Raw genomic sequence first — 17,057 nt, 5'->3', positions numbered from 1 at the left:
GAGCATGTCCGTCTGTCCGTCTGTCCGTCTGTCTGTCCGTCTGTCTGTTTCTACGCGAACTAGTCTCTCAGTTTTAAAGCTATCGACTTGAAACTTTGCACACACCCTTCTTTCCTGGTATAACTTTAGTGTTTTTAGAGTTAGAGAGTTCAAATTTGACATGAGAGCTATTTTTGGCAAAATATTACGACATGCCAAATTTCATAAGGATCGGCCGACTATATCCTATAGCTGCCATATAACTGAACGATCGGAAATGACCCAACTTTCGTGTTTTTGAAGATAAAAAGCTGGAACTTGGTACAGATTTTATTTTTGGTCAGTTAATCCGACCTACCAAATTTCATAACGATCGACCGACTATATCCCATAGCTGCCATATAACTGAACGATCGGAAATGGTATTTGGTAGAAATATCAACTTTCGTATTTTTGAAGATAGAAGTTTGGGACTTTTTTTAGATTTTGTATTGTAATAAATTGGATTATATATTCCTATTCCCATAAGGATCGGCCAACTATATCCGATGTTTGCGATATATATCCGGTTTTAACTGCAAGGGTATATAAACTTCGGCTCCGCCCGAAGTTAGCTTTCCGTTCTTGTTTAAGAAAAAAAAGTTTGTATTTAATTAAACTTAATTTTTTTTTTAAACCTTTTTTTACCCCCACTAGTTCTATTCTGAAATTCGGATCGCAGTCCAACAGGTCGAAGGTGAAGGTCATCCGGGAGATTCCTCCCGGATTCCTTTTTATTCCTAAAAATTACTTTTCTACCGCGACTCCCAAAACATCTTCGGTGGCGGCTACTGCAAGGGGATATGGAGCTGCTAGAAAAATCCTCAGGTTTTCCTCCTTCTCGACACAAGAAACCATACACCTAAAGGATTCAAATTGGGAATCCATCTGGCGCATTCTGGGGCCAGAGTTCACCTGTCTAATTAATTTTAACTCTGGGTCGGGAAGGTCAGCCTCCCAGAGTTATTAAAAGTTTATAAAAACCGAGGCGGAGGGCAGAAAAGGCAGCAAGGCACTAAGACCTAAATAACGATATAGACAATTGATCTAGCCTCTAGATAGGTTTTAAAAGCCTCTAATTGTTTATGAAAAAAGACTTTAATTCCCAATAAAATGCATTTCTTTTATAATTTTTACAACTGGTAACTTTTTTATTTAAACAGTGGGTGCGTTTTGTTTTGTGTTTATACATACATTTCTTGTCCTGTCACGATTTATATATACAAAAAATACCAATGCTTAGGAAATATCTATATATATGAGCCAAAGTGCTTATATATTTGTAAATGGGTAGCCAATTTTCGATTTGTACAATTAGATTTACAAAATAGCGGTAGAACATTCAAGGTTTAAGTATATATTTACAGCTAGGTTTTAGAAATAGTTAGGGATCTGGTCCTCAGCTAGGTTTTAGACATAGTTCACGAGTATAACTCTTCGTATTATCCGTTAAGTTTCTTTAATAGGAAATTGTTGTTGAAATTAGGGTTCCTCTTCTTTAATAGATTTTTCTGGCGTGGTTGTGTTTTTGCTTAAAAGCTTGGTGGTCAGGGTTCGTTTCCGGTCTAAAAGAGGCTCGGTATCCTCCTCCTCCCCCGGCTCTTTGATAGCTCCAGTATCGGCGGCAGAGGTGCCCACCGCATTATCTGTCTCGTCCGCCTGCGAAGAAGTGGGCGTGTCACGGGAGGAAGAACACGAGCTGGCCGCTGAAGTGGCTGTTGACTGGTGTGGTTGCAACTGCAGTTGGTGGTGGTGCTGCATCTGGTCGTGGTCATGTTGCTGCTGTTGCTGTTGCTGCTGCTGAGTAACCTTGCCCATAAAGCTGCGTATCTCCTCGAAATAGGACTCTTCTGTGGGGTTCTCGCAGAACCTACGGATGCAGTGCATTCGTTCGCTCACCCCGGATAGGGCACTCAAGGATACGGCGTCGGACTCGTGTTTTTTAAGGTGTCTGTCCAGGTTGGTTTGCTGGCCAAAGCAACGCTCGCAGATCTCGCACTTGAAAGGACGCTCCTTGTTGTGGATGTTTCGTACGTGACGTTGCAGGTTCGAAGAAATGCTAAAGGAACGTTCGCAGTATTTGCACTTGTAAGGTTGTTCGCCCGTGTGTGTCCGCAAGTGCCGCGTCAGATTCGCCGATCGAGGAAACACCTTGCCGCAGAACTTGCACGTGTAGCGATCCTTGTTGCGCTGCGGGATGTTGCCCGTTCCAGCAGGATTGCTTCCCGGCTTCGCTCCAGCCGCAGCCTTGTTTTTCCTCCGGGCTTGGTAATCCTGAAGCTGAGGATGCGGTAACATGGGTGGTGAAAGTTTAGGATTCGAGCTGGGCAGTTCCAGCTGTAGTTGCTCCGTGGGTGGCGGCCAGGTGAGCTCGCACTTTTTCAGCGGATGCCTGAAATGAAAGTCCGAACCAGTCGGACTACTTAATGACACCGACGGACTGGTTACTTTTCCGGGCAAAACGCCTGCAAATACGTTGCGGTACTGCAAAGGCAAATTCTTGGTCATAGCCTCTAGAAGAGTGGGATGAACTGCGGGCATCGAACATGGCGGCCCAGTCAGAGCTGAAGCTCCCGACACAGGACCTACGGGCGCGCTTTGAACACCAGCGGCAGCACCTCCCCCCTCCCTCAGAGCCCTCAACATTTTCCTACTCATATCGAATCCCAAGTCCGCCAGCGAAGCTGCTATGTGGTTGTTGTTGAGCTCCTTTTCTTTCTGCTGGACCTGCGCCAGCTCACCAGTGAACATAATCAGGTTGCTGTTCTCGTCCTCCAAGGGCTCCTGGTCGCCCAAGTCCGGCTTCCGTTTGTGGGCCAATCGCAGATCGAGCGGCTGATCCAAGCTGCATCTTCTCTTTCCCTTGGCATTGTGGTTTAGGGTGTGTAGCTGCTGGTGGGCCTGATGTAGCTGTTGTTGCTGCAGCCTCGCCGTGAACGCCGCAGAGGTTGTTGTTGGCGAGGTCGACGACGAAGACGAGGAGGACGAGGTGGACGCCACCGTCGGGGAGGCCAGATCGTAAGGTACATGTGATATATATGAAGTGGGTATTAATCCTAAGGCAGGGTATACGCAGCCCTGTTTCGGGCTAGGAAGCATCTTTCTTGGTGAGTGGTCTTTCTCTCTCATAACTCTCATAGGTCTCTGATGCGGTAAGCGAGTTTTCCTTGTTTTCCTCTTTCAGATTCAATCTCTGATTGATTGATTGATTAATTGGCGGCGGATTGATAGCTCAGCTTGCAGATTTTTGAGTTCTTTCGTCCCGTTTCCTGTTTTTGTCGATGCCAGTACTGGGTAAACGCTTAAAGTCGCTTCTGATTTTCCGGAGTTGTAAGCCTGAAAGGAAAACCAAGGCGGGTTATGCAAGATCCTGCAACAAAAGGACACCAGACAGTACTCTTGAATGTCTATATTATACCGTCTTGAGGTATAATAGGAACGCTTGCGTACTTTCTATATTTAACGTTTAAATATTGATTAGAGTTATGGAAATCGCAAGCAAATGTTTAAATTAGCCAAATATTGGTTTTCGCTGTTTTCCCTTGGTTAACGGCTGCCGCTGGGAACGTATTCAGAATTTAGCATGTAATGCTAACGAGTTCAAGTCAACACCCAAAAATCCAGACCCTCGCCAAATGAGCCCACTTCTCAGGTGCGTCACAGAGCCAACATTTCGCAGCTGTACCAGATCGGTCAATATGTCGCGGGAAATCCATCGACGTCATACTGCGCCTGCCCGCATACCTACTAATAACTAATAATAGTAACAAGTGTGCGCCAATCCAAAGAACATCTTTTTTGGACCATTTTTGATCACTTCATTTCATCTGTTTTTTTGTGTGTTCTTTTGGCGCAACGGCAAAGCCTCGAAAGGAACGCGCGAGGGCCACTGAAATGTTTAAACAATTGTTCTATTGTCTGTTGTTTTAGGGTGGAAAAATACTTGAAAACTGACAAGAATCAAGAAAATTAACAAAAACTGAGCGGTATCTAGAGTGACGATTATGTAAGACAAACAGACGGTCGCACAAACATCTAAACACACACATCGTGGGGTTAGCTGTGGTCGATGGGGCAGAGTGTAGCGGGTGGTACACAGTAGCGCCTCGTGGAGGCCGCCCATCATCGCTGAAAGGTGCGTTTAATGAAAAATGCTGGCTTGGAGAACTGGGCTCTCACTGAGCCAAACACTTTTCAAATGGGGTAATATATGGATTAATAAAAGAGGAAGCTCAGACACTGCAACCATTCTCTTAAATTCATCTTAGAGTATTGCTAATACTACTGATACTAATACTTCTTTCATCTTCTAATACATTTGGTTCCTCAGTGTAAAAGTCTCAACATTGCCCGTTGGCAGATGGTACCCCAAAAAACCTCAGACATGCCCCCACTCGACCCTTCATGTGAACCTCGCTCAACGGCAACAGCAATGAAAATGCATATTGGCCAATTGCAGCAGATATAACCCAGAATCCACAACAACACCACTGCAATTCAGAGCCACAACTTCAACAGACAACTGCATTCAGGTGGGCGCGTTGATCTATGAGGCACTGCTCTCCTATCTAGAACAGAATTTTTCATGAGACATTTTCGTGGGCTGCGGCTGTCGTCGCTCAAGTTGCTGGTTGCTCTTGAGGTTTTTTCCTGCAGTTTTGCAGCATTTAGCGATTGTCTCGCGGCAACAAATTGCCAGCTTGTGCTTGCTGTTGTTGCCAAAAAGTTAATTAGCCACATTAGCTGCCTTTGATTTGTTGTCTGCGGTGTAATGGAATTGAAAATTATTGTTACTGAATTGTAATGAGAGCCTGAGAATGTTTAGGAGATGATTGCTCTTCGGACTGGCGCAGTCAAGTGGCTTACTCGTACAGTGAGTGTGGTACTATGTTTCATTATTAAGGTAATTAACACCTGTATTAATTCGATCGATTTTGAGAAAAGAGTTAGGCTGGCCGTGGTTTGACAATATTAGGCCATCAGCCTACATCGGAAGACTCTTTCTTTTAAAAATAAGAGCTTCCAACCACCCAATTCCGAGTCCTCTGCGATAAATGTGTTTTTATAATTTGTTGCAAACGTGCCAAAGAGGTTGACAATTAAAGCCAACTCTTGAGCTGGACGACACTGCATCATCGGAGGCAACACGATCATCATCGTCGTGATAATCGCTTTTAAGCGGATGCCTGCGAAAGCCAAGAAAAAAACCAATTAAAGAGTAACAAAGTTAAGCGGGCCGACAGTGGACGACAACAACGAGAGCAATGAAGCAAACAGTTCAAAAAACGGACGGTGAAGGTACAGATACAGATACTGACGCAGATACAGATACAAATACAAACACAAATAAAAGTCCCGCAAGCGGCCAGTCGCATGTTGCAAAGAAAAGTGAAATCAAAGTTGTAAAACCGCGAAAAACGCAGTCAGGCAGACAGACGGCTATGGCGACGATGGAAAACGGCGCTCCAGATTGGCAAAAATGTCCAGCGGAGGAGATGTTGCTGTTGACAAAGTTGCTGGTTTGGGCCAGCAACTGCAACCGTGGTTGCACAGAGGAAAAACATTCAAATAAGGCAACTTTGCTAAATGACTACATTATATTTTAGTTATAGGGCAGGTATTCTTAGTGTGGCCCAATGTAGGATTATCTCTTCGTTTTGGTCAACCTAATCATCACCATCTGCGCATGGGATTATTAAAAGCTAGCCGCATAATTATCAGTATAATCATGACAATCATTCGATGCAGTCGCGCTTCAGCAGCGGCAGCAGAAGCATAATCAAGCGCAACTAAACCACAGCTAAATCCAAGTCCAAGACTTGGCTAAAAGGAAAACCATGCCAAAGCCGGCGACACAATGAAAAACGAGAGTAAAATCTCCAAAGCAAGCCGCTCACTGAAATGGAAAATTAAACCTTGTTACATCAGTCCAAGCAGCACAAGCAACTACTTGCAACTTGCAACTGTTGGCGACAAAAGCTAGCTGCCAGCATCCATAGGATGGTATCCATAGAGCCATGTGCACACAAAACCCACTCTGAGACACAAACACTCTCTAACGAGGCAATAGCAACCTGATACCAAACGCGTCACAACAAACATGCAACAAACAAACAAACAGACAGAGATTGAGAAGACGGAGACACGCACGCACACAGGCCAATAAGACTAAATCGAAGTGCTTGAGATCGAAGAGGTCACGATCACTCATATGCTCGGCGGTCAGGAGCATCTATTTTAATTTGTATATAATGCTTTATAAATAACAAGTTAAATAATAATGGTATCTATTTAATGTTTCTGTTTTTAATATTAAAATATATGATAATGTGGATGTTTTAAACCTAGAACCACTACAGCTGTAAGATGCAGCATCGAGCGCAGAAGTGGTAGATGGGTTTTGGGAGCTTGGATAATGACGACGATGGCTATAACGTTACTGAAGCTGGAGCTCCTGCGGGGACTTAAGTGCAATCTGTACCACAATTTCCCCACTGGACACAACAAGTGTAGCAGTGCGGCAGCAGCAACATCAGTGACTGTTGCAGCTTACGGTTGCAACAGAGAGCAAACACATCTCCAAATCACGTCTTTGCAGAGCGTTGTTGCTGCTGTTGTTGCATATCTGGTTGTCTAGATTGGCTGGAATGGACTACGGAGTGTGCCTCGTCGTCGTCGTCGTCAGGTGAAATAAAAAGTGAGAGTGACATCGGAAATTGTTTCAATTTTCCAAACGAAACCAACAAACTAGCAGCTAGCTAAAAGTTGCCGCAATTGCCATCGTCATCAGCTAGCAACTTGAGCGGCCGCAGCCGCAGCCACAGCCGGTCGGTCGTTGGTCCGTCCGTTGAATGAATGAATGTCGAAAAGTGTATCGAAAACAATTTTTCTACGTAAGCCAGCAAGTGCTTTCCCAATACTCCAAAAATTGCAGAGAAGCACAGACCAGTTGGCTGCCTCGCCGCTGGCTGCCTGGCTGCCTAGCTGCCTAGCTGACTGCATCCTGTTGTTTGTTATAGTTTGCGATGTTTTATTTCTTTCTTTATCTTTATATAACTAGCACACATGCATACGTCCAGCATCAAACAACGAGCAACCAGTTAACGTTGCCGTCTAAATGCTCAGCCTAAATAATTGAGTTTTTTTCGCCGATTTTAGCGAGGTTATTTTTTGAGGCGCAAAATTCGGTTCAGTCTAAAGTGGAGATACTCTTGGGTAATTTCGTCGGCAGTTTTATGTCCCCTTCCGAGTGTGTTGGGCTGCTACTTGGACCACTGGCTAATGACGGGCAATAGGATACACACGACCCCATAAATCCAAGTGCGGTAGGAATTCGGATTCCGATTTTATTGCTATCGAACTGGCCAAATGTTTGGAATGCATGAAATACGGCTCAATTCAATATCGGAGGCATCAGTTGGGAGCCCTGTGAGATAATCAATGGAATGTTGGGTAATTATCGGATCCATCGATTGATTTACGAAGATTTTTTTGCGTGAATATTTGCTTGGGTTGGAGGTAACATGGATCCCCGACAGTCGCTTTAGCTGCCGAACTATTCATAACATTCTTTTTTCATATTCGTCAACATCTTATTCTAAAATGTACTATTAAGAACTACTATTTCTACTAATACTACCACTATTACTACTATAAGAAAGACCAATTATTTAATCCCTCTCTAATCATTGTATCATCTAATGGAGGTTTCGTCGAATAATCCAAAGCTATGGCCAGAGTTATTGGCCACCAACACAACTGCATATCCTGATGTCAAGCTGGCATCCGCAATTCGGGCATCCAGCCACCCGCCCAAACAATCAAGCGCTGCACAAAAATGGTGAATGGCGAAATTTTGGAAAGTACCCATATGACCAGGGCAACGGACAGTGCGCCAGAAAAAATGACAAACATAAATAAAATACAAACACTCATCCAGGCAAGGTATTCAAATATTTAATTGAAAAAAACGGCAGAGCGGCAGCAGCAAAATAATGCCACATTTACGACTCCACCGATCGAGCCGGGCAGTTAACAAATCAGGCTAAACAAAATTAAATAAGACGGAGAAGGAGCAAAAAATGGGAAAATAAACTACTCTATTTGATTGCCTAAACGTTTTCAACAGCTCAGCATTTTTGATGCAATTAATTAGATTTTTATTTCTTCATTGCTAGGAGAGGCGGCGGCAGAGTATCTATGGGTCTGCCCGCTGGGACATACATACATATGTATCTCCGAGGTATGTCTCCGATGGCAGTTTGATTTCGATTTATTACCACACACTCGAGCTGGGGCAAATGATACAATTATTTATATATGCGATTCGGGGAAGATCGGTGCCAGCATCGGCAGACATTTCGAGATCCAGTCAAGCTTGTTCTAGTTGAAAGCGATAGCCGAACTGCAAGCTCTCCTTCAGCCTCCTCCAGCTCCAGCTCCAGCTGCAGCTATTATTGTCGTCTACATACGCTCTATTAAAACCAACGAAATAGAAGCACCAGCCCAGGGGCCAGCGAAAGAAAGAAGCAAAGAAACCATATCAACATTCACATCATAAGTAAACCAGTTTGCACCTGAGAGAGGAAGAAGAAAGTTGTCTTGGCCATTTTTGTGTTTGCACTGCGCGACCAAGACTATTTTTTATAACTCTATATATTGCAATTCATATGTGCTTATGTATCTGTTGAACCTAAAGGATCTCCAAACTAGCGGGCGATGGAACAATGGACCAACAAAAAAAAGGAAACCTAACTGTAACATGGCAGGCAGCGAGCCGTTTTTTGGCCATAAGCATGAAATATGGCGCACATCCAATGCCCCCCTTGTCGGACTGCTGCAGGCCTAATTATATTGCCGTCTATCCGAGTGGAGGCGACCGATCCGATCCGGGCCGAGCCGAGCGGAGCCGCCAACCTATCACTGCCCGACACATGCTACCGTTCAAACACGTGCGCGACACCAACTACAAAACACCGAAACACCAAAAAAAAACTAACAACCAACAACAGCAGAAACGGTAACCAGTGGCAGCCACTGGAATAACAAAGACCGAAGCATGGCAGGGAGTAAAGGGAAGCTCAATCAAGGATGAGCTACACCAGCGGCCTATTGAGATACATATTGAGAATTTTATTTCGAATCGGATTTAATGTCTCAAAACAATATTTTTTACTTATGATAAAATGATAATAGATTTAAAAGATCTATTAGAGAGTAGTGTAGTTTTAGAGCTTCCGGCTTACACATCAATGTCTGGCAAAAGGACATTCCCGAGTAATCACCTTAGCTTGTATGCATCGGCCTACCAATTTGACTCTTCCAAAGGAAGTGTATCATCAGCAGCAGTGGCATCCAGCCAGCCCCCCTAACAACAACAGTTCCAATCAAAGAGCAAATACCGATCTGGCATCGGCCTCGGCTTTGGCCAGCCCAAAAGTGAAAGTGCTCCAATTGCTGGATTGCGAAGCAGCAAGCGATGCTTTGGACTGGACCCTGGTTTCATCTGCGGATGCGGTGCCTTGCCGAGTGCCTCTACTCCTTCTCGATGTTCACTTGTGGGCCGTTGCACACTTGCTGACAAGCCGCTGCCTCAGAGGGGCACCTACCACGCCACTGCCACCTGGTCGCGCCACTACCCATCCACCCATCCGTTCATCTCACCATTCGCTTTATCACACTCACACAACCCCTACACTTTCACAAATAAGAATTTAATATAATGCTTTTGTTTTCGAATAGTTACAATAAACGGGTTTCTTTAGTCGATTTAGTTATCCTTTCATATTTGCAAGATCAAGGCTGGTTCTATAATTTTTTTTTTTTAATGCATAGGTCCTTTTTTTTCAGTGCACCATCTATACCCAAATAATTGCCGTGACTGGAAGCTTCAAGTGCGGCTCTATTAGCTCGTCGACAATCACAATTGACGGCTTTAGCGCTGGCCAAGCTCTGATATTTCTGCTCGTGTGCAAAATGGGATTTCCTTCCGGTCACAGCAAATCAAAAGCAAGACCGGAGATTGTTTAATTGCTAGGCGATGAAGTTGTGAAGTGCAAGATGCAGAGTGGCCTGGCTTTTACCCCAAATTGCATCTATTAGGGCGCATTAAGTCTTGATTTGAATATGATTGGTAAGAATCGCAGCAGGCAGTACCTTTTCTTCGCTTTCAGATAGCCAAGAGTTTTTTCAGGAGGTTTCCAGTAATGGTTTAGGACAACCAAGTAAGCTATAAGAAGGCTAACCCGTAACACTTACAAGGGCACCCCAATAACTCCGTCATTAATTGCTCCCACTAATCATCTGCCAAAAACTCTGGCTAGCACAAGTCGCAACCGCAAACGAGGCACTTTCATGCGAAGCCACGATTCAGATCGCACCATCAACCAAATCCCGAAACCAAGCCACGCGAATTCTTCTGAAATTGCCCACAAACTAGCCCACTTAGGATCTGACAATGGAACCACAACTCTTAAAGCACTACGTAGTATCTAGAGCATAGGTCTCCGACATAAAAGGCACGAAAATTCACATGGCCGATGTTTGGAAGCTGGCCGACATATATGTATGTATGTATTCAAGCGTAGTACACCTGCTATATCTCCGCAATGGGTTCCCATGTATCATAGCTCGCTTAACAATATGCCAAAAGCTAAATGCGATACAATTATCAGGGGCCGAGATACTTTTTTCTTCTTTAAATTTTTTGCTTCGCACTTTTTGTCGTCTCGAAAAATGCGAATTTTCAAACACATGCGATGGCCGGGCTGTGGCTGTGGGTTAGGGGGAGTGGGAGTTTAGGATTCAATGCGATGTGATTACATATTATGTGCAGTTGTTTTGTTATTGTTGTGCTTTTGTCTGCCGAGTTTTATGGTCCAAGGTTAAATGCTTTGAAATGAAGTCGAAGAGCAAGAAAAGAGCAGAGGAAGAAGCCGAAACCAAAGACATAAAACTTGGCTGTTGGTGACTTTGCCTCGGCGGCTTGGGCTTCGGCTTGGGTTCGGGAGTTGGGGTGGTGTGGTGTGGTTCATTTGATTTGCAGTGAATATTAAAGCAATTTGTGGGATTATTTCCTATTGTAATCAACGCGTTGTGTTTACTCATCAGTCGAACGTCTCCATAAGTTGTAATATGTTGTTTTTGGGCCACAGTTTTCATTATGCCACCTCTCCTTCAAGTGCAAGACCAATAAGTTACATTTTTGGTATTTTTGTCACTAATCTGACAGGCATGAAAATTGCTTCCAAGGTAGAGCCCACTCCTTGGTTCTAGACATTATTTTTTTGGAAGATCTTTCCCAAGTTAGAACGGCTTTTAATGAGCTAGTACCCTTTGGTGTACCCCTACTCTTCCTTGCATTACTTTTTATTGGTAAGACACTCACACAATTAATTAAAGCTCTCATTGCGTTCAAGGTTACTGTTGGAAGCGCCCGGCACGGTGGTGTTGTTTAGTTGGTTAATTTACAGCTTTAAATTAGTGTAGTTTACTTTCAAAACACTTTACTTTTGCTTTCAAAATATGCGTTGCTGTTGTTGGCGCTGGGTGGGGTAATCATTAAGTTGTTTAAGTGGATTTGCTGCGCTGCTAGGGATTTGATCTCACTCAAATGGTTCGTAAATATGAAGAAAATTGGTGGTGTGGGGGGAGAATTAGCACAAACGAGTTGCAGAAGCTTGATAGGATCGATGATTGGCGGTTTGGCTCCATTGTGCGAGGTGTGGCCACCGGCCAGAGCACTGCGATTGATCTCCAGCACATTTAGAATGCGATTTAAACTGATGATCTGATCTCATCGAGGGTTCTTTGGTTTTTTATGGGTGGGGGTTAGCAACAATTAAAGCAACGTTAAGAATGACCGTAATAGGACGTCTACAGACTATTCGGGTTAGCACAATAGGTAACAATTTTCTAAAAATGGACAGTGCTCTTAATATCTCGTATCCCTTTCCCCAAGCGATCCCATTCTATTTCTGCCCGACTGCCGCCCAATTGAAATGCAACTCATCTCTCTTGAGCCACATTTGCAAATAGTTGCATTGCAAATTGAGGCTTACATAAGTCAGGGTGAGCCATCTACATGTATGTATAAACAAATCGGTAACAGAGTTGTCTAGGGACTGTCGTTTTGTCCCAGTCCTGACAAGCCATAGAGAGAAACTGCACTGGGGAGGCGAAGATTATTAGATTGTTCTTCAATTTTAAAAAACTTTACTTGGTATATTTTTTGATCTGCTAGTACCTGGTCTATTGGGTGGACTACTAATGCTAAATACTTTTTCTGAAAAGTCTGAAAAGATAGGCATATTAATGCCAGTGTAGTGGTCGCGCTTTTCCTTTGCTTTTCATTTAAGCTATTTGCGTATTTCGAGCAGCAGTAATTGTTCGACAACTTTCATTGTGGTTACAGCGCCGTCGTCCCCTAGGACCGCCGTTTTTACTTCGATCTAAATGTGGATTAAGCGTATTCCGAGACAAGACTTTGTATAGCCTAAAGTGATTTGCTTTTCAGATTGTGCCCCGCACTGCGGTTATCGGAGCCACCGTCCCGTCATCGTCGTCATCGAAACGCCAGCCGAAATCGAGTTGCGATTGAAAAGCGGGCGCAGGAAGGTGAGGGCTGGTTACCTGTGGCCGAAAAGAGAGGGCAACAAAATCAGCGCACATTCCAGCCGCAGCAAAATGTGTAACGCAATCAAAGCCATCGCTTCCGGTTTAAGGCGCAATTAACTGCCTTGGATTACGCTCTTGCCAGTGGGCAACCTCGCCCCTTCCCCTTCAAAGCTGTTGCAATTGGCGGTTAGAGCTCTGTAGTACCCGATTGGAGACCAGAGTGAGTTCCAGACCCGACTTTTCTATATATAGCGTCATGGTCATCATTTCGCAGATTATCTCTGAAACATTTCATTTCACTCGGTTTCGTTTCATGTACTTCCTTTCGGGCTGGCAGCAAACGCCGTACTCAGCAAACGAATGTGTTTCAAATTTTGTGCTCTTCAATTGGCATTTAATTTTAATGCTAAAAACAAATTTCTCTCGGGGCCTCCGAACGATCAACTGTCATAATTTCTTCTCTCTAAGTGTGTATATTTTTTTGAAAGGTTTTCATGGTCTTTAACATAGCCGTTGTCAGTCTGTCTTATACTAATTTATTTGTGAATTTCTGTAGGAAGATGGTAGAGCTGATTGGCTCAAATTGAGGGGTTCCCAGGAAGTGGTTCTAATTGTATCCAGCATTACTGGAAAAGCTTATTTTTGGTGCCTAATTTACGATATTATTTATATCAATCGTTTAACTCGGCAACAACGCCTTTTAAATCAATCTTTCAATGCTCTGCTATATTAGTAATAGTTAATGAATGGACCTCTTCACACAATCTAAATTGGACCTCGCCGTTTGAGAACTTCATTGAACTGCCGGCATAAAGTTCGATTCGTCACTTCATAATTTAACGGGCATGTCGTGCTCCTCGCCTAATGATCTTTTTCTGCAGCCAAGACTTCATTACTGGAGGTATTCTGCCCTGGAAGAGGGACTGGCTCTATCAACCTGTCTTTTTTGGCCACTCACTAACCTCCAAAACGCCTAATTAATGATCTGCCGTTTCTGTTTCGGGCGCTTCTTTTACGCCCATCTGCCACCGTACTAAAAAAAAAAAAAGAAACAAAAACCATCGACCGGACACCCATCAACTTCTATTTAAAATTAAATTAACCTGCTTAATTTGCCCCCACCCCTTCGAGCTCCTCCTCTGCACGGGACGCGCCCAAAACATTCACTTCAAAACGGAAAAAAAAATCGAAAGGCGCTACTAATCGCTTCAATGCCTATGGATTCAATGTATCTGTCGGATACAGCAGCCGCACCGATACATACATTCGAAGTTCCAACAATTTCCGTGCATTTAACGCATAAACGGTCTTGGACAGTTTTATTTCGTTTCGGGATTATCATTATCGCCGAAGCTACCCTTTCACCCTTCACCATTTTGGTACGATTTTGATCGCTCAATTAGCGTAAAAGTAACATGTCAAACCTATTAATCACTTTCGAAATAAAATAACACTCTTCTAGCGGCCGAGGAGGCCCAATCGAATTCATAGAAAATACATTCCATATTTTCGTTATTGGGTTAAAAGTGCGTGAATTTAGGCGTAGCCGAATACGCCAAAAAATAATAAATGTTTATTATATAATTTATTTTTTCATTTGATTGCCAAATTTAAAATTGTACCTCAAAGTGTGAGGAGTGTTTCCCTGTCTGTGTGTGGACAACTCTATTTCGTTTGATTCGCCTTTTGGTTCGGTTTTGGCCAAGTCTTAATGCCGCCAACGAAAAAGCTGCGTCATTACTCGAACTTCAATTTTATTCATTCATCAATTACAATACAAGAAAAATACGGCTTGGAGCGGTGTCGAAGCCTTGAATCCATCGGCTACGTTTCTGTGTCTCTGCGACTCAAAGAATCACAGAAGAAAAAACTAAGTTCACCTATCTAATAGTTTATCGTTATGCTGCCAATAAAAGATCCTTAGTTAATTGACGTATAAAATTTTAGTCCTAATCCTAAAAGCCCGGACTATATCCATTCAAAATATTCAAATAATTTTGAGACTGAAAAACAAAGAAAACTGTCCTCAAAATAACTCGAACTTTTTGAAAACCAATATTTGATCTATTTACTTTAAAGATTAAGAGTTAATCAATATTTAACCTATTTAGGAGCAAGTCGTTCCTCTCCGCGAATGCTACTCACATTTTTAGTTTATCCAATCGCCTTGGTAGCATCAGTTTCCAGCCTCTTCTAGTTTACGGATCAGCTTTGCTCTAATTGCACAACTTGTGCTGTTGTTTCTCAATAGTTCCTAGATGTTTTGTGTTGTTGGTGCAAAATCCGCACGGATATCCGTTGGCCGTTGGCAGGAAGAAATCACCATTTGAGCACCGTTCGGCTATGGCAGCGTTGTATATTTTCCCTCTCTTGTCTTTGCGGATGTTGCCTCGTCTGGCATTGGCTGCTATACGAATTTGATCTTCTGGTGTTTAAAGTTATTACTAAAGCTGGTTTCTGATGTTTGTGCGGGCCGTAAGTCATCCTGCAATCGGGCATAACATGTACTTCCGTATAAGTATGCACTCTCGCGAGCAATGCCGACGGATATTGGAGTTCCACAATTTCAATATTCAGAACGTTTAAAATTGGTCACGGGACTTGTAGTGTTATGAAAATCGTACGAGTTTTTGGTATTTTTAGGTAGGTCCTGCCAATATTACTTTATTAGTTTAGTTTTATAATTTACTTGGTGTAGTTAGTTTGTATAGTACTGGTAGTTAGGAGCTTTTGTTGTACGTATATTAAGGGAAGCGCGCTGCACTTTGAGATGTGTACACTTTTATTGCATTTTTTACACTTTTAACTATTAGCCGCACAGGTCGGCGTGGTTTGATTTATGATACAAGTTATGCAGAATTACTTTTTATTATATTTCTTTATTTAATTAGGTTTAATTGGCGAGTTGTTCTCAGCTACGAGTTGACATCGATCCCAAGCCAAGCCAAGCAGATTCAAATCGATCCAATCTTTTTTCACTTCCCAGTAGTTGATTTAGTTTCCTCTCGACGCTCGACGATCGCTCGGCTCGGGCTATAATCTTTTCAATTTTATAATTTCATTATGGATTGTCTGTTTAATGTCTGCCCATAATCATCAACCTGTACACATGTCTCGCAGCTTTTTACTCGCAGTTGTTGTTTCTGTTGCTGCTGTTGATTTCCGTGCAGCTTAATTCACTTTGCATTTACGCGCTGTCACAATTTGCATTAATTGGATCTAAGCATGTAGTTATCATTGATTTAGCACCGATCTCTGGTATATATAGGCCATAGATATGCATCTTGGGCTGCACCTGTGTGAGAGTTACTATCACATCGCATTCTGGGCGTAGTCCGTAGAGGCTGTTTTCCGCACTGATTTGAGATTTGTGCCTTGATTTGTGTACCACTTTTACGTAAAAGATTTATTGTAGAACCGAAGCTGGGTAGATTTATTGTCTATAGGAAGGCTCACGTTGGGAGATAGTTTGTTTCTAGGACGGATAGTTAGGAATTAGGATTGGGGGTGCATTTGACGTTACGTGTCTACGAAGTTTATTTTTGGAGTTTTCACATCCGTTGGGCGGTTTGCTTAATTAAACGCTCTGATCCTTCACTTGCTGCGCGGTAACGAAGCATTTTGAATGTTTTACCGTTATCACCGATAGCATAGCGTTACGTTACGAGCGCTTACGTGTTGGAACTCTCACTCACTCACACCCTATCTCTCTTGCTCAGCCTTACGGGCTGCTGTTTTTCCGACAAGCGACAACACGACCAATAGCTTTGAGACCGTCTCACGGACTGATGATAGACTCGGCCGCAGCCGCAGCTTCAGTTTTCGATTTCCTAATAACGAAAAGCAACAAAAAAAACAAAAACATAACAGAAGAAAAAACGCAAAATAGACGACGTCCTCTGCGAGTGTATGGGTGCTCTGAATGAATACACAACGATTGCCGATCTCCAGTGATGACTCCCCACAAGACTGGGGAATCGAGACTCGCAATCCACAAAGACCGCAGCAGTGGCAGCGGCGCCGGCTCAGGCAGCAACGCCAGCAGCGGCGCAGAGTCCGAGCCATCCAGCGATGCAATAAATCGAAGCTAATACACTTCTTTCTTAATGTAGAGCGATCCACACGCACACAGCCGTGATCCGGCTGGCGTACTGTCGTACTCACAGATACATAGCCGCACACTCGCCTAGACGAGTTTCAAACGGTAAATGAGGGGCCGCCAGCCGAGCGATCCGCGATCCGTGAGATGCATCCTGCCTCGTTTTACTCAATGAAAATTCCAAATGCGCTAGACCTGCATCCGAAACTGGGTGGAGATCTTCCGCCCCGCGAGAGCCGAGCTCCAAAACCCGAACGCGGTGACTGAGACGATCTTCGGTCGGTCGGTCCACTTGGGTTCCACACAACCTCGCAGATAAAGTATC

At 43.5% G+C, this 17,057-nt stretch overlaps 1 protein-coding gene across 1 annotated transcript; it reads right to left on the bottom strand.

Annotated features, from left to right (window-relative positions):
• Positions 1 to 1,148: 1,148 nt before the first annotated feature.
• Positions 1,149 to 16,724, bottom strand: LOC108131405 (uncharacterized). The gene is made up of 2 exons (XM_017250277.3): positions 14,779 to 16,724; positions 1,149 to 3,354 (listed from the first exon to the last, which is right to left on the bottom strand). The coding sequence occupies exon 2, from the start codon at positions 3,154 to 3,156 to the stop codon at positions 1,501 to 1,503; it is 1,656 nt and encodes a 551-aa protein (XP_017105766.2). The 5' UTR covers positions 3,157 to 3,354; positions 14,779 to 16,724; the 3' UTR covers positions 1,149 to 1,500.
• Between the last annotated feature and the right edge of the window lie 333 nt (positions 16,725 to 17,057).

Source organism: Drosophila bipectinata, chromosome 2L (assembly GCF_030179905.1).
Source record: "Drosophila bipectinata strain 14024-0381.07 chromosome 2L, DbipHiC1v2, whole genome shotgun sequence".
Classification (NCBI taxonomy): domain Eukaryota; kingdom Metazoa; phylum Arthropoda; class Insecta; order Diptera; family Drosophilidae; genus Drosophila; species Drosophila bipectinata.
This window is presented reverse-complemented; position numbering and strand designations above follow the sequence as displayed.